Below are 27,477 nucleotides of genomic sequence, written 5' to 3'. Positions count from 1 at the left end.
TCTCTGATTCCTGACAGGCTGCATGCTGTGACTTGTATTCTCAATGGATATAGACTGATGAAGAAGTTAAGGGAGGGTGGATTTGATGCCAGATATTGAACAGTTAGTCTCTTTCCCTAACTGTTGGGGGGGCCATCTATCCTATTTTGTTTAAGAGGGTATAGCATGTGGAATCCCATCAAAACATATATAGCCCAATACATTCCCTCTGATGGTGTAATGAGAGAAATTTCATTCATTCTTTGGTTTATAGTTTGAGATATATTTAGTTTACATAGCTGTTGCTAAATAGTTTTTTAACTTTAAATATATTTTTGTAGATAGTTAACAGTAAGCAGGAATTAGGTATATTAGCTCAGTTGTGTTAGGCCAGAAAAACCCTCCTGGGTCAAAGAAGTCATAATGTTGATGACATAGTCATTCAAGCCATCAACGAGGAAGCCCAAGCTGAGGAAGGAAAGAAATGAAGCTAGGAGGGGTTAGGAGACCTGGATTAGAAGAGGTGGGAGATACCCACAGTGGTTAACGAATCTGACTAGGAACCATGAGGCTGCAGGTTCGATCCCTGGCCTTGCTCAATGGGTTAAGGATCCAGTGTTGCCATGAGCCGTGGTGCAGGTTGCAGACGCGGCTCGGGTCTGGCATTGCTGTGGCTCTGGGGTAGGCCAGCGGCTACAGCTCCAATTAGACCCCTAGCCTGGGAACCTCCATATGCTACAGGAGCAGCCCTAGAAAAGGCAAAAAGACAAAAAAAAAAAGGTGCAAGGAACTGGAATCACTGTGTAATTGAAGAACTGGTAAGGTAAAACTGAGGGAATGATTGTTTAAAAGACAGGAAGTGAAAAATAATAACACGAATGGATGGCTGAACTAGAGTGAGATGAAGGTTGCTAGAGTTGAGGAGGTCCATGAGCTTGAGGCTGAATTTGGACTGGTAATACATGCCAGAATTGAAATCCATTCCTGACAATGGAACTAAGGAAGTGGACCAAAACTGAGAGACAGATGACCAAGTCCTCAGTAGGAAATGACTAGCATTACAGTTGATAACAATGGATAGAAGACGAATGCATTAGTTCTTTTTTTTTTTTTTAGGGCTGCACCTGCAGCATATGGAAGTTCCCAGGATAGGAGGTCAAATAGGAGCTATAGCTGCCAGCCTACACCACAGCCACAGCAATGCCAGATCTGAATCATGTCTGTGGGCTACATCGCAGCTCATGCCCAAGATGGATCCTTAACCCATGGAGAAAGGCTAGAGATCTAACCCGCATCCTCACGGATACTAGTCGGGTTTGTTACTGCTGAGCCACAAAGGGAACTCCTGCATTAGTTCCTTATTGCTGCAGTAACAATTTACCAAAAATTTAGTGGCCTGAAACAACACAAAGTTATTATCTTATTGTACTACAGCTCAGAAGTAAAACACAAGTCTTAGTGGATACGATGGTTAATTTTATGTGACAACTTGGCGGAGCCACAGGGCTCAGATATTTGATCAACTATTATCTTGGATGTTTCTGTGAAGGTGTTTTTGAGCATGGTTAAGATTTAAATCAGTATTCAGAGTACAGGTCTTTTGTCTCTTTAGGTAGGTTTATTCCTAAGTATTTTATTCTTTTTTGTTGTTGTTGTTGTTTTTGCTATTTCTTGGGCCGCTCCCGCTCCTGGCTAGGGGCTTAATCGGAGCTGTAGCCGCAGGCCTATGCCAGAGCCACAGCAATGCAGGATCCGAGCCGCGTCTGCGACCTGCATCACAGCTCACAGCAATGCCGGATCGTTAACCCACTGAGCAAGTGCAGGGACCGAACCCGCAACCTCATGGTTCCTAGTCGGATTCGTTAACCACTGCGCCACGATGGGAACTCCCTAAGTATTTTATTCGTTTTGATGCAATGGTAAATGGGATTGTTTTCCTAATTTCTCTTTCTGATCTTTCATTGTTAGTATATAGAAATAGAGTCGATTTCTGTGTATTAATTTTGTATCCTGTGACTTTGCCAAATTCACTGATGAGCTCTAACAGTTTTCTGTTAGTGTCTTTAGATGTTGTAGGTATAGTATCATGTTATCTGCAAACTGTGAAAGTTTAACTTCTTCCTTTCCAATTTGGATTCGTTTTATTTCTTTTTCTTTTATGATTGCCATGGCTAGGACTTCCAAAACTATGTTGAATAGTAGCAGTGAGAGTGGACATCCTTGTCTTGTTCCTGATCTCAGTGGGAATTCTTTCAGGTTTTCACCATTGAGATTGATGTTGGCTGTGGGTTTGTCATATACGGCCTTTATTATGTTGATGTAGGTTCTCTCTATGCCCACTTTCTGAAGGGTTTTTATCAGAATTGGTTGTCGGATTTTGTCAAAAGCTTTTTCTGCATCTCTTGAGAGGATCATATGGTTTTTATGCCTCATTTTGTTAATGCGGTGTATCACACTGATTGATCTGCAGATATTGAAGAATCTTTGCATCCGTGGGATAAATCCCACTTGATATTCATGTACAGTCCTTTTAATGTATTGTTGGATTTGGTTTGCTAGTATTTTGTTGAGGATTTTTTATCTATGTTCATTAGCGATATTAGCCTGTAATTTTCTTTTTTTGTGCAGAAGCAAAGACTTTACTCTGAAAACTATAAGATGCTGAGGAAAGAAATCAAAGATGACACAAACAGATACAAAGACATACCATGCTCTTGGACTGGAAGAATCAATATTATCAAAATGACTATACTACCCAAGGCAATCTACAGATTCAATGTGATCCCTATCATATTACCAAGGACATTTTTCACAGAACTAGAACAAAATAGTTTAAAGTTTGTTTGGAATCACAAAAAACAGAATAGCCAAAGCCATTTTGGGAAAGAAAAATGGAGCTGGAGGAATTGGGCTCCCTGACTTCAGACTATAGTACAAAGCTACAGTCATCAAAACCATATGGTGCTCATGAAAAGACAGAAATATAGATCAGTGGAACAGGATAGAGAGCCTAGAATTAAACCTATGCACCTACAATCAACTAATCCATGACAAAGGAGGAAAGAATATACAATGGAGAAAAGACAGTCCCTTCAATAAGTGGTTCTGGGGAAACTGGACAGCCACATGTAAAAGAATTGAAATTAGAACACTTCCTAACACCATACATGAAAATAAACTCAAAATGGATTAAAGACCTAAATATAAGACCGGATACTATAAAACTCTTAGGGGAAAATATGGGCCAAACACTGTCCAACATAAACCACAGCAGTATCTTCTCAGATCCACCTCCTAGAGTAAGGACAATAAAAACAAAAATAAACAAATGGGACCTAATTAAACTTAAAAGTTTCTGCACACCAAAGGAAACCTAAACCTAATGAAAAAACAACCCACAGAAAGCAAGAAAATATTTACAAATGAAGTAACTGAAAAGGGATCAATCTCCAAATTTTATAAACGCCTCCTACAGCTCAATACCAAAAAAAAACCCCATCAAAAAATAGGCAGAAGATCTAAACAGACAATTCTCCAAAGAAGACATACAGATGGCCAAAAAATACATGAAAAGATGTTCAACATCACTCATTATTAGAGAACTGCAAATCAAAACCACTATGAGCTACCACCTTATACCAACCAGAATGGCTGTCATCAAAAAGTCTACAACGATAAATGCTGGAGAGGGTATGGAGAAAAGGGAACCCAAATACACTGTTGGTGGGAATGTAAACTGGGGCAACCACTGTGGGAAAAAAATTATGGAGATTCTTCAGAAAACTAAAAATAGAATTACCACTTGATCCAGCAATTCCACTCCTGGGTATCTATCCAGAGAACACCATGACTTGAAAAGATACATGTACTCCAACGTTCACTGCAGCACTATATACAATAGCCAAGACATGGAAACAACCTAAATGTCCAGCAACAGAGGAGTGGATAAAGAAGAAGTGGTACACATACACAGTGGAATATCACTCAGCCATTAAAAGGAAAGAAATAATGGCTTTTGCAGCAACATGGATGGAACTTGAAATTATCATGCTAATTGAAGACAGTCAGACAGCGAGACACCAACATCATAGTCTATCACTTACATGTGGAATCTAAAAAAGGACACAATGAACTTCTTTGCAGAAGAGATACTAACTCACAGACTTTGAACAACTTATGGTTTATGAAGGATACCAGTGGTGGGAGAGGGGGATGGGCTGGAGGTTTGGGGTGGAAATGCTATAAAATTGGGTTGTGATGATCATTGTACAACTATAAATGTAATAAAATTCACTGGGTTAAAAAAAGATTTAAATCAGTAGATTTTAAGCAAAGCAAGTGAAACTCCATAGTGTGAGTGGGCCTCACCCAATCATTTGAAGGCTTGGGAGAAAGGGCTGAGGTCCCTTAAAGAAGAAGGAATTCTGCTCCAGACTGTCTTGGACTTGACTCGAACTACAACTTTTCCTTGTACCCCTGCAATCTCATGAGCCAATTCCTTAAAACAAATATCTCTTCTTTCTCTTTATCTCTATTGGTTAATTTCCCTTGTAAAACTCTGATACAAGTGTGCTAAGATCAAGAACCCTTGATCAAGCGATTGATCAAGCAATTCTCTTTAGCAGAATCTGTTTTCTTACATTTTCCAACTTCTAGAGACCACCCACATTCCTTGGTTCATGGCTCCTTCCTCCATCTTCAAAGCCAGTGATGATGGGTGGAATCTTTTTCACATAAAATCTTTCTGACCATCCTTCCATAGTCACGGTTCCTCTCACCACAGCCAGAAAAGATTTTCCAAGTTTAATTAGATGGGCCAACTCAGACAGTCCAAAATCATCTTCCCATCTCAAGATTTTTAATTTAATCACATCTGCAAAATTCTTTTTGCCATAGAAGGTAACACATTCACAGATTCCAGGGATATGCATGTGGACCTCTTTGGAGGGTGATTGTTCTACCTACTACAGTGATGTAGAGTTTGCGCTCAGAAGGGGAGCTGGAGAGAAGAGTGATGTACGCAGGGCTAAGTGCAGTTCCTTATGCACCAAATGTAAGTTCTCCCTCTAGCTATAAACCCCAATCTCATGCTTCACAGACAGCATTTCCCAACACTTGTTCTGTGGTATATTAGTATTGTAAGATTCATTAAAAATAACAGCTCCATAGTTAAATAAATTTGTAGATTTGGGGTTCCTTGGTATAGTCCCAATTCCCATAAACATATGAAGGATTCTAAATGGTCTTAGGGTAAGGAAATCTGTCTAATTTCTTTTTAATTGTAATCAATTTTTATTTCCCCAATACATTTCTTTTTCTACTGTACAGCATGGTGACCCACTTACACATACATGTATACGTTCTTTTTTCTTACACTATCTGCTCCATCATAAGTGACTAGACATAGTTTCCAGTGCTACACAGCAGGATCTTATTGCTAATCCATTCCAAAGGCAATAGACTGCATCTATTAACCCCAAGCTCCCAATCCATCCCACTCCATCCCCCTCCCCCTTGGCAACCACAAGTCTATTCTCCAAGTCCATGATTTTCTTTTCTGTGGAAAGGTGCATTTGTGCCATACATTAAATTCCAGATATAAGTGATATCATATAGTATTTGTCTTTCTCTTTCTGACTTAGTTCACTCAGCATGAGAACATGCATTTTACCAAAATAATTTACCTAGAATCAGCATGGATTATTATCAATATCCTCATTTAGTAAATGAGGGCTGAGATTTGAAGAGGTTAAATCTTGCCCTCCTTCACGTTGGTAGTGAATGGGCAAGAGGGTCAGAATTTGAACCCAGTCAATCTTACTCTACAACTTAGGTTCTTAAGCACTATACTTGAGTTCATCTTTTCATATCAAGTCATATTTGAGCTCCTTAGCTTGAATACCACCCCTGTTCTAATGGGCTCTGATGGAGTAGGATTCAGTGTTAAAGAACACAATGACCTAAACATCCCCTTCATCAGGGGCTGTGAATAAGGCACTTCTAGAAAGAGCTGAGGGAGTGGCCACTTTATTGACTGACCTGTCTACAGTGGGGATAAGATTCACAGAAAAGGGCAACTAAGTTAAGTTACATTACTGGCAGGGTTCTGAGTAGGAAAGGAGAGGCAGCCCCACCTAGTGGAAAAAGCAAGTACTTTGCACTGAGGTCAACCTGCATTCAAAACCTGGTCTTATCACTGAGTAACTTGCCTGAAACTCCTCAGTGTTTTAATCAGCAAATGGAGATAATAGTATTACTCTCATGGCATAGTTGTGAGGATTAAATGAGAACATGGATAAAGTCACAGGCATGCAATATGCCATATCCAGTTATTGTTATTATTATTACTAAGTCCAAGCTGATCTTTCCCCAGGGCTCTTATTTAATCTTTTCCTCCTGCCCCAACTCAAGTTAATTCACCTCTGTTTGTAAGAAGTGGATTTACTTCCTGCCTTTACCACTTGGTTCTTTGCTTGGCATGGCCCTCTTAATTGAAGAGAGCTTCTGAGGGCTGCTGGGACTACTAAGGTACAAGGAAACAAAGGCAAAGGATGCTTGAGGACCCTCCCCAGTATTCAGCCTCCAGTGGCTCTCGGTGGGGGTTGGCTAATACCTCTTCTGACTGCCAGGGAGATGCTTTATCTTGGAAAAGAGGGGGTCCCCTCTTATTCTGTTCCCGTTAGCTTTCTAATTAGTAGAAACTTCTTCAGAAAGCTGGAGTCTGCTTGATTCTTAGCTTCTGATATTTTGCTACTTCCTCTCTTTGGGTGTTTTCTTGGTTGGCTTTAAAGGAAAACTGAGATAGAAGCCCCAGGCTCTTGTTTGATTTAACCATTTTACCTCCAGTTCTGGCCCTGGGAGCCTCCTATTAAAACTGTTTAGATTATCTTCCATAAATTATTACTTATGGAGATTACAAAGAAAAGAGTAACATTTCTGTTTATAAAGCTGATATCTTTTGTTAAATGGTGTTAAAAGTGTTCCAAAGATAATAAGATATAGTCTCCTCTAAGGAAGAAAAAATTAGAGAAGTGCTGATAGAATAAAACAATAAAGCAGTGCAGGCCCAAGGAAATTTCATCCCTCAATTTCTGGTTTCAGATGCTTCTAGTCATAAAACAAAGATAAAATATCCGGACTGAAAATTTACAATGCAGGTCACATATGGCCTTTGCTAGGAAAATTTAAAGTAGAGAGAAATAGTTGGAGAAGGAAACCTATAATGCTAATGAAGGAGAAGAGGCTGGAATTAATACTTTCTGAAGAAGCACTTGGGACAATGCTAATCAATCCCAATTTAGGAAAATAGACCTGGGATAGTCAAATAGTTAGTTGAGATCAAAACAATTAGTATTTGAATTTTTTAAAAATGCTAACAGCTAGGTTTAGTGACAGGGATCTTTAACTTTCACTCAGTTGTTTCCATTTATTTTAAACTTTGCTCTATTAGTGGCAAGAACTGGAAATTGATCAGTGTTGCTTTTAATTAAAGAGTTTAATTTTAAGGAAAATAATTAATGGTTTTTAATATATCTTTCTCAATCACTTATCTATACCTTTGTTGGAGCAAATCTAGGAAACCCAAATAAATGCCCTATAGTAAGAAGAAAAATATCAGCTTCTGTGTTAAGGATCTGCTTTACAACTTCAAACCTTTTTTAAAATATATTTTTCCATATATATATAAACATATATATGTGTATGTACCTTCTATGTACTAGCAAATGGCAAACTGGAGATAAACAATTGCTTTGGGAGGACTCATTTTGGAAGGAGCCTTGACAATTCTTCATGTCTTTTAATTAAATATACTTTTAACATACCCAGCTATCTTTTTTTTTTTTTTTTTTCTTTCAAGAAAAGCCTTTAAAATCATCTTATGGGAGTTTCCGTCGTGGCTCAGTGGTTAACGAATCCAACTAGGAACCACGAGGTTTCGGGTTCGATCCCTGGCCTTGCTCAGTGGGTTAAGGATCCGGCATTGCTGTGAGCTGTGGTGTAGGTTGCAGACGCGGCTCAGATCTGGCGTTGCTATGGCTGCGGCATAGGCCAGTGGCTTCGGCTCCGATTCGACCCCTAGCCTGGGAACCTCCATATGCCACAGGAGCGGCCCAAGAAATGGCAAAAAGACAAATAAAAAAATAAAAAATAAAATCATCTTATGATGGTGAAATTGTTTTAAGCTAATGGAATTCTAATACAGCATTTAAACTTCTTTTTTAATATAGGTAGTGTCACCTTAGCACAAACTTTTCTCCTAATTTTTTTTAATTAGCCAAAAGTCCCAGAAGAATAAGCAGTATGGTTTTCAGCAAGGCATCACAGGATGCCTTGGAGCCAAATCAGATAGAAATGGGCCTGGCTAAATTCTACCAATTGTGTGAACTGGGTCTTATTTAACCTCTCTGAATTTCTGATTCCTTATCTATAAAAGGAAGAGAATAATATGAATAAGAATAGTCTCACATGGTGGTTGTGAGGATTAAATGAGACATTTTATTTAAAAGTAACTGACATTCCACATCATAGACGCTTAATATATGTTTTTTTCTTTCCATTTTCCCCTTCATATGCATATATACCAGCAACATCAATTTCCTTTATATGTAAAGCCGATACTGTTAACTTTATTAGGCTAGATTTTCCATTAAGCATTTATCCTTATTCATTATTAGCTAGGAGGACTGACGCACAAAGATATTAAATTATTTACTCAAGTTTAATGAATGAAATTGAAAACCTTTTTCCCCTGCTTAACATGAATGTGCCCTTTTCAGTATGCAGAGCTTTGTTGCATTTATTCAGAAGCTATCGCTAAGTGCTTAGTTTGGAACACAGGATTAATGAGCCCAGAGACAGGGCGTTGGTCACCATGGCAACCAAACTAGCTTTGCCCTGTTCCAAGCTCAAAGAACATTGCAGGATGCTTAACTCTGGCCTGCAGTATATAGCTGGGTGTTCTTTTTCATATATCTGACTACCCATTGCTGCTTCCAATTACTCCCTAATTCTCTTGAAAAAAATAAAAAGAAAAAGAACATCACTGCTTCTTGGGCTCTGCTTTTTCATCTATACCACCTACCTTCCTTCCTGAATACACTTCTCTCCCCATCAGTTTCTGAATATTTTAGCACCTGACTCATATTATCCCTCTCCATACAAATTCTGGCAACTTTAACAATCACTTGGAAGATCAATTTCTGGATCTCATTCTCTCCTGTGACTTCTTCCTCCTTTCTGATATGGTGACTCCTCCCACAGTCATACCTGGACTGAGTCATTACCTGAAATGGCTCAGTCTCCAAAAACACAAATTCCCAAATCTGATCCTCTGACCATACTGCCTATGTTTGTATCTTGGTTTCATTAGAACCCCTCTCCATGTTCTCTTTGTCCATTAGATGTTCCTTACACTCCTCCCCACCCCTTCTTATCCAGCTGAGTTCTAAAATCCATCATTTCAATCACTCTTTTGCTAAAAACTTAAACTACCCCCAACTCTTCATAGCACCTGCCTGGTGCTATGAATGAACTTAATTTTGAGTTATCCACTCTCTCAGCACCTGCACCAAGCAGCTGCAGTTACTGGATATCATAATTGCATAATAATTACTTTAAACCTTTTAACTTCCTCAATCTTTTAACCCTTTTCCCTCTCTCTTCCTCTCAGATCTCCTTACCTCTTATTTTACATAGAAAATGCCTTTCAGATGGAAACTTCCTTAAAGCCTGAGTACGCAATGTCAACTCCCATCCTCTCTTTTTAGCCTCCAGATGCAACAGAACAGAGATTCTTCTCTCTAGAGTCAATCTCTCTACCTAGTTCTAGATCTCATTTCCCAAACTTCTCAGAATCCCCACACCATAAACTATCCCTCCTCTCTCCCTTGCCTTCAATGTCTGCCCCCCTAGTGAATTTCAAAGTCAGGATTTTTTAATGCTCAGGTTTCTGCCATCTAGAAGAAAAAATTTCTCAATGCCATTTACTTCTTTACTTGTCTTCTTTGCCTCCTCTTCACAAAATCTCTTTAAAAGTCTTGTTCACACTCAGACTACCTCTTTTTCATTATCAATCCCCTCTGTTCTGAATTCTGCATCCATCACTGAAATAATGGCTATAATCTCCAGGTCCTTCTATCACTGAATCCAGTGGAAACTTTTAAACTCTCATCTTACTAGATTTCTCAGTGGTGTTTGACATGTTTATCTTCTCCCTCCATCCTGACTTGTTCTCTTCATATGGGAAAAGAAGATGTGAGCACAAAAGAGTGTAAACCCAGACTCATTTTGACAGGACTGATCATGAAATTGCTCTGATTTGAACATACCATCCACCCTAGTTGTAATTCTTTATTGAACATTCAATAAATATTCAACAATCGACAACCAATATGTACTGTACATTGGTTATGCTAAGCAAAACTCCATTCTTATGAAACTTAGAGTTTAGTGAGAATGTAACACTAATAAAAGGATTAAGCACATAAAATATAGGTGCCACAAAGGAAAATTGCTATGTTCTATAAGAATACAGAATAACACAGGGACCTGACTTAGTTTAAGAGGATTCAGGAAGAATGATGTCTAAACTAAGCCCTTAAGTAGGAGTAGAAGTTAGCACAACTAAGAGGGAGAGGGCAGAGCATTCTGGAATGCATGTATACCACATCTGCCCTCCAAGTCCTTTTCCCCACCTGGGCACCTGAAATACTGGCAATCAGGCCTTGGACCTCCAGGAAGAAGCCAGGTATAAATTTCTTTGGAGAATCTGACCAGCCTAAGAAAGAAAGATCTAAAGATACAATGACAGTGATTCCTCAAATTAAAGTCTGGCTAAATCCCCTATCATGAAGTCAACAGTCGACTAATTCAATGTATACATGTAGATTCCAAACCAGTGTTTAGTTACTTAATTTTAAATATCAGCAGACAGCCAAGGATTCTGAACTACCTAAAGAAAGCCTTTCATATTTTAGAGACAAAAAGAAACTGAGAAAAATAGTCTGGAGTAAATCTCCCAGAGAGTAGAATATTAAGATAAAGACATATAAAACAGGAGAGACAATATAAGACAATTAGAAGAACAGTCCCGGAGGTAGAATATCCAAGTAATAGCAAGTCAAAGAAAAGAGCATACAGGAAACAGAAGAAAAGAATTCATGTAAGAAATGATTAGGGAAGATTTCTCAGAACTGATAGACATACACATTTTGGGGTTGAAAGAACCCAGTAAAATGTGTAAAAATCAACCCACCCAGGCACATTGTCATGGAATTTCAAAACATCGAAAAACAAAGAAAATGCTAAACTTCTCAGAAAAGGAGATTAACAGGTCCCAAAGAAAAAATAAGGAAATAAAATGGCTTCTGGTTTTTCACCAGCAATACTGGAAACTATAAGGCAATGGAGAAATGCCTTCATCATTCTTCAGGAAAATGACTCTGAGTCTAGAGTACTATGCCAAATCAGGGCAAAATAAATGCATGAGTAGTTTCCTGCACTATTTCTAAGAAATCTACTAAAGGAGGTATTCAAACCAAACAGACAACAAACCAAGATCTAGAGAGACCCAGAATCCAGGAAACAGGAAATCCAGCATAGGGAGAGACAAAGGGAATCTCCAGGATAATGGGGAATGGAGACTCCAGGATGACAGTGGTTGGAACAGGTCTGATATTCCTAGGAGTGACTTTAAAAAAACAAAAAAAACAGGGAGTTCCCGTCGTGGCGCAGTGGTTAACGAATCCGACTAGGAACCATGAGGTTTCGGGTTCCGTCCCTGCCCTCGCTCAGTGGGTTAACGATCCGGCGTTGCTGTGAGCTGTGGTGTAGGTTGCAGACACAGCTCGGATCCCGCGTTGCTATGGCTCTGGCGTAGGCCAGTGGCTACAGCTCCGATTAGACCCCTAGCCTGGGAACCTCCATATGCTGCAGGAGCGGCCCAAAGAAATAGCAAAAAGACAAAAAATAAATAAATTAATTAATTTAAAAAAATAAAAAAACAAAAAACAAAACTGATTAAATACCTGTTGAAATTGAAATATTTTCAGAAAATATTAAAAACTACTGGCAAAAGGTTTGTGGTTAAAATAGTGATGATACATAGAAAAAAAAATCAGCAAATGACTAAAATAATACGATTAACTCCAGGGAAAACCAAATGTTGTACAAAGAAGGAATAGTTATCCCAATTTGTGCTAAGCCTCATAGTTATTACATAATTATACTGCGAGGGTGGAAGATAGGAAAGGTATTTGTATGGCGAGGGCAGGCAGGAAAAGGAGCCAGGTCCCTATCTTCCATAAATCAATAGATTATCAGAAAACCGATTATGTTGCTACTTATTCGCTTCAATTTTATGTATAAATAAATGGTATTTAGTTAGCAATATGGAGGTAAATATCAAACTAATCGGCTAAAAGTAGTGAAAGTGGTTGCCTCTAACAGAATGATCAAGGAATACATTTTTCACAGTTAAGTCTTCAACATGGTATCCTCTTAGTGTCTTTTTATCAATTTTTATATTTCTTCTACCTTTTTGTTGACTATATTTTCTAGGTCCCTTAAATTTCTTGTGATTTTGTAAACATATCTTTTCTTATAATTTCTCACTTCCTGTTTCTGGTATATAGAAATACAATTGATTTTTTTATATTCATCTCAAATGCAATATCTGTGCTGAACTCAGTTATGAATTCTAACCATGTGACTTTACATTTCCTTGGGTTTTTTATCTAGACAATCATATTATGTGAAATAAAGGAAGTTTTCCTTCCTGCTTTCCAATCTTCTTACATCGTATTCATTTTTCTTTTCTCTTGGTGTCCACTAGGACCTCTGGGACAGAGGTGCGGGATGTGAGAACAGCAAACTAGTTTCACTCCTAATTCTAAAAGGGATGCTTCTAAAATTCACTACTAAATAGACCATGAATTTATAAAGGCCTGATTAAGGCAGTTCTTCCACAAATGTGCTATAATTTCACATGGGACCTTCTTTACTGAGCTGGAGTACCTGCTGCCTGACTGGGTGTAAGAGATGGCCTGCAAATAAATTTCAAGTTCACTCATCTAGAGCAGAAGGATTGGAGACAATGCCTCTAGAAAAAATAGCAACCAGAAGAGAGGCTTTTTAAAGTCATTCTCTACCTTCTGAGAAAAGAAACTCTCTGGGTAGATGGGGGTTAAGAATTTGATTACTCATTATTTATTTTTACTATTACCTTCTATGTATAGCAAGGGAGTTTGCTATAATTTTATACTGACAAATCAATTTGTACAGTGATATAAAGCCTCCCTTAAAATTAAATTTAATAAGTAATGTCAATTTAAAGAAAATATTAAACTCATATTGTAAACGTGATACTAACCATACAACGGATAGGGCAAAAACCCCCAAGGTTGTTTGCAATTGACTAGGAGGGTTTGATTTGTGCTGTTACCATGAATAACATAAGAGGAGGAAAGATGGAAAGTGGTGAGTTAGTGAGAGAGGTGTCTGTCAAGCAGGCCTATCTATTTCTTGTCTAATGTGAAGTCCAATGACATCTTGCTTTACCATGTTCATTCACATCATTGAATTAGGAATTTCTTAATGTGTGGGTAACCTGTGCCACTATCACAGCAAGTAGCAGGGGACAGTCTTTTAAAAGGCACGATCTCCTTTACATTGCCCTTATGCTACATTCTGCTAGGAAACATTTGAATTTTTATGGCTTTCCTGCAGTAACAAATTTTCTTCCAACTGTCAGGATTTGCTTCATGCAGAGTAAAGCAAGCAGCTTTCATTTTCCTCTTATGAAAGGGAATAGGTAGAAATAATATGCTGCTTTTCAGCCAGCTAAATCTGACCTGACTCTCTTTATTCGTAGGGAAATGTAGGATTCCCCGAGAGGACATTTTCACTGAGGTAAATAAGCCCTCTCAACTGATGAACACTATTATACTAATACCAAAGGAAACAAAGGCCAGAAGATGGGGGGCATTAAGTAGAAAGGCAAACAGAAAAATAGCAGACAAAATCCAGCTTGGGGACAAAGCAAGCTCTACAACATTGAAAAAAGAGGGGAAAATCCTTTAAGGGAAAATTGCATGCAATTTTTTGGCCTCAATTAGCCTTTTCCACAAAGAGCGCTTTTCCACAAAGAGCCCATTAAATAGCAAATGAAATTACATCGGTTTTCAGTTGCCATGGCATTGGTTTTCCTCTAATGGACCTCTCATCCCGAGTTTAATGTTAGCCTGACTTATTTTCCTTGTCTGTGTGCTGTCTCAATTCCCTCTGTCCAGCTACAAAGTGATGTATGTGACTTCTCAAAGTGCCTACCACATAATCCAAGAGAGAGAGAGAGAGAGAGAGAGAGAGAGAGAGAGAGATATTCGTCCTTCAGCTATCTCCCTAGAAACTGAGAGAGCAAAACTGACCAACAGCAGCATTTCATTAACCATGAACATTACAGTTTCCATTTACTAGATGGCAGTAGTTCCCTTCTGTGCACTCAGGGCTCCTGGAGCCATTCCCAGATCAGTCAGAAACCATTTACTGAGTACTGTCTATGTGCCAAGCACTGTCCAAGAGACTGAAGACACAAAAATTCAAAAGAAAGGCTGCAAGATGCTGACAGTCTTCTAGGATTTCGAGATTAGGAGTTCTACACCTAAGCCCAGGGGTAGATCTCCTTTTACTGTTTCTCCATTGATAAAATGGGTGAAACTTTCCCCAATTATCTGATTTATGGTTTTATTTTGTTCTGACGTATTTCCAGGTACTACATTTAAAAAAACGCTTATCCTAGGAGTAGGGATCTGACGTAACAAATTAGCTTTTTTGAAGTTGCTTAGCTACAGCTAAACATTAGTTATGCTATCAAGTTTTACTCAATTGGGATATTATTTTTTGATATACATAAACATAATTTTTGGAAAAAATAAGTTTATGCAGTTCATACACTCCTATGGACTTATTTTTTAAAATCTTTCTCATCGATAAACAATCTTTTACAACATCATTTTTAATGTCTGTATGGTATGGAGGTAACACAACTTAAATTTTTTATTAGGTATGCAAATATCTTTGATATTTTTCAGTAATGTAAATGACTCTCTGAGGGCAAAAAGAAATGAAGCAACTGTTTTTGAGACCGCAGGTACATTAAAAAATGAAAAAATGCCAGTGTATCTATTAAAAGTGTGGTATGTTTTAAATGTATTCCTTAACCAATCAAAGCTTTTATTGCAAAAATATAAAATGAAACACTATTTTGAAGACTCTTATAGAATTAGGAGAAAGTCTCAATTTCTAGTGCACTACGTATCACGTGACCAAGCACAATTCTGTTACATGATGAGTCTTTCTCATCAGTTATCTCTTTGACTCAGTTTGGAGGCCTCTTGTTTGGAGGCCTATCCAAAGTCTGAATTTGAGGCCTACGTCAAAGAGAACCCTGAGTCAAAAAGTGCTGAATTAGGACTTCCCGTCATGGCGCAGTGGTTAACGAATCCGAGGTGATGTAGTTTGCAGATGTGGCTCAGATCCCACGTTGCTGTGGCTGCGGCATAGGCTGGCGGCTACAGCTCTAGCCTGGGAACCTCCATACTGCAGGAGCAGCCCAAGAAATGGCAAAAAGACAGGAAAAAAAAAAAAAAGTGCTGAATTAGTTCCTAATCCTAGAGGCAGAATTTCTGAGTTAAAAAAATGTTTTCAGTTTATGATATTCCCCTTGATTGTACACATTTTCACTGCTTTAAGCATGTGTGAGAACACTGCCCCGAGTTTGTCAACACATGTATTATCATCTTTTGTATCTTTTTAATGTAATAAACAAAATATCTAATTATTAATTATTTTACCAATTACCAATATAGATGATCATTATGTTACCTTTGTCATATATGATAGTTTGTTTTATTCTGAAACTGCTATTCCTGTTCTTGGCTCTTTTTTTTCTTTTAGTTGTCACCCTCCTAACTTTAATTTGTTAAATGTCTTTATATATTAAGGATATGAGCCCTTTGTCATATAGTCTCAAATATCTTTCCCAGTTTAATTTCTACTTTTAATTTTATGATCTATTTGGCACACAGAAATTGAACATTTTTGTTTTCTCTAATTTGCCTTTCTTGCTATGGCTTCAGCCTTTGATGCTGTGGTGCTAACAAGTAAGTTATCTTTAATGGACTTCCTTCTACTCTTCCTTTTGAATTGTTATCAGTCTAATTCTTTGGGTCAGCCTACAGGCAGCCTGGCTCAGTCTCCTCCTAACTCTTTACTCCTTCCATCTCTATGTAGGTCTCCCTCTGTCAACAGAGATAAAGGACAGAGAATAACCATATCCCCTGGGAAGGCTGTGTGGTAGCACCTCTAAGGAAAGACAGGTTTGGCAGCCTACTGTCTGTCTGTGGTTGATGAAAAGTCAGCAATATTAAAAGTCAGTCATTAAGCTAATGTATAATTTCTTAACTTTCAAAATTTCTTGAAAATAAACAGCTTAAGAGTTTAAATTAATTAAGATATACGTAAAAGGAAAAAACTAAATGTTTAAGTAACTATGAAAGGTGGTGGTATCTACAAGGTAAGGTGAATAAGCACCAAGGATGCCAGTCCTTCTCCGAGCAGTTCAGCACTAGGACCTCTCTCCCAAGCCAAGCAAGAAGAATAAGCCAAGCTGATTTTCCCCCCTTAATTCTCACAGTTTGAAAAGACCATGGGATCTTCAAGCATGTTCTCCCATTCTTTCCCTGTACCTTTCCATTTCTTCCCTCCCTCATCCAATTTCCAATCTTTCTGCTCTCATTTTGGCTGATGACTTTGTATCACACATGGACTTCCTTGACTTACCACAACCAAACTTACAAATGCTCTAGCATTAAAGCCATCTTTTACTTTTTTTTAAAAATCTTTTTGCCATTTCTTGGGCCGCTCCTGCGGCAATATGGAGGTTCCTAGGCAAGGGGTCGAATCGGAGCTGTAGCCGCTGGCCTACGCCAGAACCATAGCAACGCGGGATCCGAGCCGCGTCTGCAACCTACACCACAGCTCACGGCAACGTGGATCCTTAACCCACTGAGCAATGTCAGGGATTGAACCCACAACCTCATGGTTCCTAGTCGGATTCGTTAACCACTGAGCCACGACGGGAACTCCACCATCTTTTACTTTGGCTCACATGTTGAAAATGAGGATGTGCCTCATGCTCTCTGGATATTATCCTATCTTAACTTCTCCAAGATTTGGATATTTCAGTTATCCTGTCTCATGCAATTTGAACTATTTGCTTTCTAGAAATCATTTCCTCAGCACACACGCATTTCCTTTTATCTTCACCTGTAGATAACATTCTCCTGTGACACCCCTCCACCTTCTTTAGCAATCATGTTAATCTCATGCTCTCGCTTGCAGCCAAACTTCTTTTAACAATTGTCAGCATAAGCCATCTCTAGTTTCTAACCTCCTATCCACACCTTCTAATCTGGCTTCTGCACCCACCATTTCATCAAACTATTCTTGTCAGGGATAACTTTCACTTAATCTAATGAACATCTAATTAAACCTCTCAGTAGCTATCAATACAACTGACCAGTTCTTAGTTTCTCTGATGCCAAAAATGCTCTCGGGTTTTCTCCAACTTCATTTTCAATTCATTTCACTCTCTTTTCTTTCTTCTTTTTTTTTTTTGGTGTGGAACTTATCTTAATATTTTCTTAGAAATAAAAAATTATAGAGGAAAGTGGTTATCCCAAGGAAAAGAAATTGAAACACTAGAATCATCTCACTCTCTTTTATTGGCTCCTCTCCATCCTGCTAACATCTAAATGTAAGAAATTGCCAGAGCTTGGTCCAATGTTCTCTTTTCTTTCTCTACACTACTTATTCAGGTGATTTCATAGATTTCCTTGGTTTCAAATATAATCTATAGGCCAACAGTTCCTAAACTTACTGCTTTAGGCTAGAGCTCTTTCTGAAATCTATACTTTTATATTAAGTGCATCATTGAATTATTCACTTTGATGTCTCAAAGAGGTTTGAAACCTCTCATGTTTAAAAGTAACCTAGAAGGACTCACACTATGTGATTTTGAGACTTGATGTAAAGCTACAGCAATCAAGTCAGTGGAAAATTAGCAAAAAAAAAAAAAATATATATATATATATATGAGTGGAACCATATATATTTGGCCAATTGATTTTTTTTTGTCTTTTGTCTTTTTTGTCTGTTGTTGTTGTTGTTGCTATTTCTGGGGCTGCTCCCTTGGCATATGGAGGTTCCCAGGCTAGGGGTTGAATCGGAGCTGTAGCCACCGGCCTATGCCAGAGCCACAGCAACACGGGATCCGAGCCGTGTCTGCAACCTACACCACAGCTCACGGCAACGCCGGATCGTTAACCCACTGAGCAAGGGCAGGGACCGAACCCGCAACCTCATGGTTCCTAGTTGGATTCGTTAACCACTGTGCCACGACGGGAACTCCTGGCCAATTGATTTTTGACAGAAATATCCAAACAATTCAGTGGTGAGGACATAGTCTTTTCAACAAATGATGTCGAAACAACTGGCCATCCATACACACAAAAAAAGATGAACTTCAACACTTATCTCACACCATATGCAAAAAACAACTCAAAATGAATCAAAGACCTAAAAATAAGACCTGAAATTATAAAACTTCTAGAAGAAAACGTAGGAGAAAAATCTTTGTTAGTCAAAAATTTCTTAACTAGTACATAGAAAGCACAAACCGTAAAGAGGTAACAACCGATAAATTGAATTTATCAAAATTAAATACTTTTGTTCATTTAAGGATACTGTTAGGAAAATTAAAAACCAAAGAATGAGAGTTCCTGACATGGTGCAGTGAAGTGAAGAATCCAACTGCAGTGACTTGGGTCTGGTGCAATGGGTTAAAGGATCTGGTTTTGCCACTGATGCAGTGTAGGTCACAGGTGGAGCTCAGATTCAACCCCTAGCCCAAGAACTTACATATGCCATGGGTGTGGACATAATTTTTTTTTAAAAAAGCCAAAGAATGAATTAGAAAATTTTCAAAACACATATTTTATAAAGGGCCAGTATCCAAAATATATAAAGAAAACTCATGAATCAATAATATGAAAACAAGCAGCCCATTTAAAAAAAGAAGTAAAAGATAAGAACAGATATTTCACCAAAGTGAATACACAGCTGGCAGATAAGTACGTGAAAACATATTCGATGTCTTTGGTCATTAGGTGAATTCAAATTAAAATCATAATGAGATGCTATGATATACTTATTAGAATGGCTAAAATAATTTTTTATTTCTTTTTTCCCTGTATTATTCTTTTTCAATTATTATTTTTAATAGTTATTTCCCCAATACATTTTTTTCTACTGTACAGCACAGTGACCCAGTTACACATACATGTACACATTCTATTTTCTCACATTATCATGCTCCATCATAAGTGACTAGATATAGTTTCCAGTGCTACACAGCAGGATCTCATTCCTAATCCATTCCAAAGGCAACAGTTTGTATCTATTAACCCCAAGCTCCCAACCACCCCACTCCCTCCCCCTTGGCAACCACAAATCTATTCTCCAAGTCCATGATTTTCTTTTCTCTGCAAAGGTTCATCTGTGCCATATATTAGATTCTAGATATAAGTGATATCATGGTATTTGCCTTTCTCTTTCTGACTTACTTCTTTCAGGATGAGAGTTTTTAGTTCCATTCATGTTGCTGCAAATGGCATTATTTCACTCTTTTTATGGCTGAAGAGTATTCCATTGTGTTTATATACCACTTCTTCCTAATCCAATCATCTGTCGATGGACATTTGGGTTGTTTCGATGTCTTGGCTATTGTGAATAGAGCTGCAAGGAATATGTAGGTGCATGTGTCTTTTTTAAGGAAAGTTTTGTCCAGATATATGCCCAAGAGTGGGATTGCTGGGTCACATGGAAGTTCTATGTATAGATTTCTAAGGTACCTCCATACTGTTCTCCACAGTGGTTGTACCAGCTTACATTCCCACCAAGAGTGCAGAAGGGTTCCTTTTTCTCCACACCCCCTCCAGCATTTGTTATTTGTGGACTTATTAATGATGGCCATTTGACTGGTGTGAGGTGGTATCTCATGGTAGTTTTGATTTGCATTTCTCTAATAATCAGAGATGTTGAGCATTTTTTTCATGTGTTTGTTGGCCATCTGTACATCTTCCTTGGAGAAATGTCTATTCAGGTCTTTTGCCCATTTTTCCATTGGACGGTTGACTTTTTTGCTGTTGAGTTGTTTAAGTTGCTTGTATATTCTAGAGATTAAGCCCTTGTCACTTGCATCACTTGAAACTAGTTTCTCCCATTCTGTAAGTTGTCTTTTTGTTTTCTTTTTGTTTTCCTTTGCTGTGCAAAGCTTTTCAGTTTGATTAGGTCCCATTGGTTTATTTTTGCTCTTATTTCTGTTGCTTTGGGGGACTGACCTGAGAAAATATTCATGAGGTTGATGTCAGAGAATGTTTTGTCCGTGTTCTCTTCCAGGAGTTTGATGGTGTCTTGTTTTTTATTTAAGTCTTTCAGCCATTTTGAGTTTATTTTCATGCATGATGTGAGGGTGTGTTCTAGTTTCATTGATTTGCATGCAGCTGTCCAGGTTTCCCAGCAATGCCTGCTGAAAAGATTGTCTTTTCCCCATTTTATGTTCTAGCCTCCTTTGTGAAAGATTAATTGACCATAGGTGTTTGGGTTTATTTCTGCATTCTCTATTCTGTTCCATTGGTCTATAGGTCTGTTTTGGTACCAGTACCACACTGTCTTGAAGACTGTGGCTTTGTAATATTGCCTGAAGTCTGGAAGAGTAATGCCTCCTGCTTGGTTTTTGTTCCTCAGAATTGCTTTGGTAATTCTGGGTCTTTTGTGGTTCCATATAAATTTTTGGATTGTTTGTTCTAGTTCTGTGAAAAATGTCATGGGTAATTTGATACAGAATGCATTGAATCTGTAGATTGCTTTGGGTAATATAGCCATTTTTACAATATTAATTTTTCCAACCCAGAAGCATGGAATATCTTTCCATTTCCTTATGCAGATGACATGATACTATATATAGAAAACCCTAAGGACTCAACCCAAAAACTAATTGAACTGATCAACAAATTCAGCAAAGTAGCAGGATATAAGATTAACATTCAAAATCAGTCACATTTCTGTATACTAACAATGAAATATTATAAAAGGAATACAAAAATACAATACCTTTAAAATTGCACCCCCAAAAATCAAATACCTGGGACTACACCTGACCAAGGAGGTAAAGGACTTACATACTGAGAACTATAAAACATTAACCAAGGAAATTAAAATAATTTTTTAAAATCTGATATTATGAAGTCTGACAAGATTGCAGAGCAACTGCAACTCTTATACACTGCTGGTGGGGATGCAAAATGGCACAACCACTTTGCAAAAGATTTTGGCATTTTCTTATCAATTTACCATACAACCCATCATCCCACTCCTCGGTGTTTATTCTAGTGAAATGAAACATGTCCACATGAGAACCTGTATGAAAATGTTTATAGCAGCTTTTTTCAAAATTGCCAAAAAATAGAAATAATCCAAATGCCTCTCTACTGGGGAATGAATTAATTGTGTTATGTCTACAAATGGAACACTACTCAGCAATAAAAAGGTCTGATTTATCAGTGAGTGCATTCACAGTGATGAATCTCAAATGTACCACGCTAAGCTGGAGAAACCTGATTCAAAAAGTTACATTTTGTATAATTTAATTGATATGACAATCTGAAAAGATGAAAAAGAGGGACAGAAAATAGATCAAGAGTTGCCAAGGGTGATGGTAGAATGAGGGAATTAACGACCAAGGTCACTGGGGTCCTTTTCGAGGTGATGATGGTTAGTGATCTCATGACTATTTGTTTCTCAAAGACAGTAAATTTACAGTGTATAAATAATACCTTTGTAAACCAGACTTTTAAAAAATGGTAGACGAGCTCCCCCACATACATACTTCTTCCTCTCATTTCCTCATCTTAAAAAATGGCATCCGTATCCACCCATTTTCTAAAGTCAGAAGCCTGGCAATGTTCCTGAAACTTCCTTTTCTGTCACCCTCCTTCCTCCACCTGAATGGAATTCATCTCCAGCTACCATCAATTCTGCTTCTAAAACATACTGCAAACCCATTTTCTAATTTTCCTATCCAAGCATGCCCCTTAATGCCAATCATCATCCCCCTTTTACTATCTCATCCCCTCTCATCACCTATTGCAATAGCTTCCCTACTGGTCTTCTTGCTTCTGTTCTTGGCCTCCTCCAACCCAACATCTGTGTAACTCCAGACTGATGATTCTAAGTGAAAATAAACTGTGTCATTGCCTTGCTTACAACTTTTCAGTGGCTCCATTTCTAAACCCCATACCCTGTCCCCCAACAGGCCGCATGTGATCTAACACATGCAAAGTCTTCTTGTGGCACTCCCCTCTACCTTCTTGTCCCTCCAACACCACCCCACACCCATGATACTCTGGCCATCCTGCCCTTCTTCCATTTGTTGAATATTCCAAGTTTTTTTCTTCCTAGCAATTTTGCACATGCTATTGCTATACCTAGACTTTTCTTCTTTGCTCCTGTTTTTAATGGCCAGCACCTTCTCATTATAGTTATATATTATAACCATATATCATATCTTTAGAGAAGTCTTCAGATATTTTACAATAGTTTACTTCTGACATTGTTTCACAGTGCCTTGTATTTCTCCTTTCCCAATTTACAATTATTTATGAATTTATTTTGTCATTGTTCACCTCCCCTACTATAATATAAGCACCTAGAGGGCAGAAACTATTTTCTCTTTTTTTCTTACTTAGCATATTACCTGACATCATAGAAGCTGGTAAATATTTGTTAAAATGTATACATTGATAAGACTACTAAAATTTTAAAAATAATAAGATTCCAATGTGACTGTCACTGAATAACCTTGGCCAACATATCTATCTATTTTAAGGCCCCTGAATTAGCCTTAATGCATTAGAAATATATACTACATGGCTGAGGTAAGCAATGATTGTCAATTTTCAAAACCCTGACCGTGTAAGCATATGACAACATCAGCCACCCAGAAAGGCTTACCTCTCCAAACCAACTGCTTGGCACAGAGAATGGAGCTTGGAGTTGTACAGAAGTGTAAAGCTGTGTGTCCACTTAAGGAGTAGCAATTGAGCTTTGCTCCACGGTCACAGAGGATCTTAACACAATCCAAGTTGGCCATTTCACAAGCCACGTGAAGAGGGGTTTTCCCATTGGGTCTACAATTGATTGTAGCATTGTGGTCCAGTAGCACCAGAAGACATTCCACATGACCAAATAAGACAGAAAGATGCAGGCCTGTGGCCCAAGAAGACTTTAATTTGTAACTAGGCAACCAATAACCTAAAAAACGAAAGGGAAAGAAAGTTTAACTTTTTGGATCAGTATTTCTCCTTGTTTAGTGAGGTTTTTACAAGCATTTTACTTTGGTCACATTTATAAAATTGGAGGAATGATTTGGATTGTAAACTAGTGGCTGATGGATCTACAAATGCTTAGTTTAGCAGTATATTTGGATTACTTAAATGGGGCAAGGGCTCTCGAGTTCTCACTATCTCTTCTATTTCCTATTATCTTGTTCCTTTCACTTTACCTTCCTGCTTGTCCAAGGCATTTGAATTTGAGATCTTCATTTATGTGACTGCATTTTATTTTACATGGTGAGTTACATAAGACTCTTACTAAAGAATTTTCTTAACTCCCAATCATTGTCTTGCATTATTCCAAACCTTGTTACTTACAAGCTTATAATTTTCATTCCACCACAATTCTTTTCCCCCCTAGTTGTTGCTATGGTCAAGCTAAGGTGTGAATGTGTTTGATATCTTTAGCAAATATGTCACAGCAAGATTTTATTTGCCTGCCTATCAGTTTATACAGTACCTCTTCCCAAAGAAGAATTAAAGAAGAATTTACAGCAACTCACAAATTTTACACAAGATTTTTTTCAATGATCTAGAAAATAAGAACAAAAGTAAAAATAAGGTAGGAAAGTAAAAAGAGGTCCAGAATCAGATGTGTACCCCAAAAATAAACTGTGTTCCATATGGTAAAACTACACTACAGACTTTCCTCTGAACTTCCTAACAGCCAAAATAAACAGGAAAATATGTTTTGCACAACTAACTATGCCCACAAGCTATACACAAGTTAATTGATCAGAGGAAACTTAAGCTGTTCCCAGAACTGAGATCTTAAATAAATTTTTCCCATTAGTTGTTGGAAATATTCCTCTCTCTCTCCTTCCCTCCCTCTCTCTCTTGTTCCTTTCCTTTTTTCCCTCTTATCTCTGACTTCTAAACACTGAGCTAGTAATTTGTTTCCAGGTGCCCAATGACTGCTGTTTTGACAAGCTATAACAAAGATAACTTCGTAAACCTTTCTTTTCAATGTCAATATCCACAGCCACGGCATTAAGCTCACTACAAGTGAGGAATGGAAAACAGGTACATAAAGATGAAATATTTAATGGCAAGATGAAGATGTAGACATAGTTCAACACCTTAGAAGAGACCCTAAGGCTGAAACAACAAAATAAATTTTAACACGGATAAATCAGAAGTTTTCTTTTAGGTTGCAGAAATTCCACTATACAAGTACAAGGTAAGATTATAGTTAAATGGTAATTTTTGGAGGAAAAATCTAGGGATTTGAGTTGATAGTAATCTCAAAATGAGCCAACATTGGAATGAAACTGCCCCTAAGCGAGTACAATCTCAAGCTACATTAATAAAATATAGTGCCCAGGACAAGAGAAGTAAATGTTTCATTCTTCATTGATTAGATGAGTTCAGAATAAATCTAAAATATTGTGACTAGTTCTGGGCAACAGAAATGAGCATCTGAAAGGTACTCAGAGGATGACGACCATATTAAAAGTTGGCCTGGTGATCAGGTATTAAAATTCTCTCATTTAAGTAAAAAGCACCACCTTCATCACTCCTGAGTATTTATCCTACAAGTATAATTGCTTGTGTGTGAAATGTCATATAAGGTCCACTGTATTACACAAGTCCCAAGAACACTAGTTGCACTGACCTCTTTATGAAGAGTATACAATTTCTGAAAGTTATAAATCCTGGCAACCTGGCCCATGTACAACAAGGTGCACTGTGCTACAGCACTGTTCATAATAGCTAGTGATTGGAAATAACCTCCATCTTCATCAATAGGAGACTATTTAAATAAAGTATTCATCCATTCAATGAAACACTATATAGCCATTATAAAGAGGGGGAAGTTCTGTGTATACCCTGTGTGATATGGGAAAATCTCAAGATATTTTACTGAGTGAGAGAAGCAGGGAGCTGACGAATGTGCATAACATGCTAACATGTGAGAAAATCTTTATAAACGTCTAACACAAGAAACTGGTTGCACATGTGGCCTCTAAAAACTGGGGCTGGGGAACAAGGACATGGTTTTATTTGTCCTTAAGTGCTCCCTTTGAGCTTTTAAATTTAGTACCTTGTGAATGTATTACTATTTATAAAAATAAAATTAAAATAAACTGCTGTACCTCTGTCTAGCGGGGAAATAATTTGGTTTAAAGAGGCCATTTATAGTGGTAGGCACAATGCTGATTAATCCTAAGGGAATGAATGCTCCCAACCTGAAGTTTGTCTTTCTGCAGCCCACCCTCCAGCTTAAACACACACACGCTTAAATATCTTTTCATTTCATTCAGAATTCTAGAGCCATTTTTCTTTATCTTCCTCCCAAATCTCCTCTTATCCAAAGCTTTTCTTTAAAAAGAAATCCAAAGTTAGTTTACACTAAGGTCTAACAGACTAAGGGTTGTTTAAAGTGTTACACTCTTCGAATTATCTGAATTTATGTAGGAATCTGTATTCACAGAATAAAGTTCTAAGATACTAATTTCAGATTTCAGACACTGAAAAAGGAAAGGTATTTGGTGATATGGATTTTGCCCTGGCAGAGACAAATAGCTTCACAGACAGTCGGGGCTGGGAAGGATCAACTTTGTGTGTATGTAAACAGATATGTACACATAATATATGTGTATATATCCACATACACATTTCTATTTAGCATGTACACTGAATCTGTGCTCCAAGCATAGTTTTTAAGCTATATGGTATGCAACATGTTTTTGATAAGGAATGAATCACTTAACACCAACACTTCATCATCTTAATAAACAAAATTTCTCTACAAGCAATTTGCAAATATAGGCTCTTCTAACTCTCTTGCAAAGAAGCTAGTTCCAGATTGGAAAACTGGAGGGTGTTTTGCCTGCCGATTAGCAGCAAAGATTAGGCAGCTCTATGCACCAACTGATTGGAAACTCTTGTCTGCTTCTGCAACGGGAAGAAAAATGATCTCAGAAAGGAAGCAGCGGAGAACTGATTAAGAAAACACCATTTTGATGTGAAATCAAAGAAACACATAATGTTAGCACTGGAGGGAAGATTATCCAGTCCAAGTCTTTCATTTTCCAGATGAGAAAACTGCCACTTTCTCAGCCTGCTAGCGCCATAAGTCATCTGCCTCAGTCCAAGCTAATGGACTCAGGATATCTGCAATGCAGGGTTTCCATCTGTTTTTGTCTTTGTGGAAGCAGGTTTAGCACCAAGCCTGCTTCACAAATCATGACGATGGAAGAAGATCCCGAATTCATCTATAATATGTCACATCTCTGATATGGAAATACATTTGCTTGTTGATTTTTTTCTCACCTAGAGAATCTATCCTGTCTGTTTGTTACATGAATCAGTCATCCTTGGGCTTTTGTCAGCTTCATCTGCATCTCTTATAATCATAATCATTAACTGGTAAATTGGGCGCAGAGATGGCCAAGTCCTGGAATTCAGCTGACCCCCTGAACGGAATTGTTCCTACAGCTCACCTCTCCTAGAAGGGAGGTGTATAGGTGGGTGGCAAAAAGACCCCTTAGCTGGTTCCCCTAGGGAGCTGAGCGAAGTGATAGGAAGAGGACAGACTGTCTGATACAGATCATGGTCTGCCGCTGTGTATCTTGAAGCTGCATGGCAGAAGTTTGGTGAGGGGTGGGGGAATGGAGGAGTTCCTGGATAAGTCAAGCCTTTCCAAAGCAGAAGAGCCTACTTCAGAGAAAGGAGTGGCCTATTGCAAAGAGGCCACCTGCATACAATCTTCACCTTAAAATGAGCTGCGGTCACAGGTCACTGTTCAGCAAGTGTGATAAAACAAGAGTATTCTTTCCACCACACCTACCCTCACTGAGGCCCAAACCTGAGGTAAAGCCACTGTCAAAAACTGCAGTGATGCAGTGCCTATCAACACACTTATGCCCATGCTTCTATGTCGAGATATCTGAATTTGTCCTCCAAAACGTAACCACTGATGGTCACAGCATGGCAGAAATACAATTAACTAATCAGGCAGATTCATTTTTTACACTCTCCCTTCTTT

At 38.1% G+C, this 27,477-nt stretch overlaps 1 protein-coding gene across 1 annotated transcript in view; it reads right to left on the bottom strand.

The window, feature by feature from the left end:
* ASB4 (ankyrin repeat and SOCS box containing 4) overlaps positions 1 to 27,477 on the bottom strand; it is an 84,556-nt gene that overhangs the window by 50,907 nt on the left and 6,172 nt on the right. The window contains exon 2 of the mRNA XM_047752382.1: positions 23,107 to 23,406. Coding sequence (XP_047608338.1) covers positions 23,107 to 23,406 — 300 coding nt within the window. The remainder of the gene's footprint in view (positions 1 to 23,106; positions 23,407 to 27,477) is intronic.

This window comes from Phacochoerus africanus, chromosome 11, assembly GCF_016906955.1.
Source record: "Phacochoerus africanus isolate WHEZ1 chromosome 11, ROS_Pafr_v1, whole genome shotgun sequence".
Lineage (NCBI taxonomy): Eukaryota > Metazoa > Chordata > Mammalia > Artiodactyla > Suidae > Phacochoerus > Phacochoerus africanus.
This window is presented reverse-complemented; position numbering and strand designations above follow the sequence as displayed.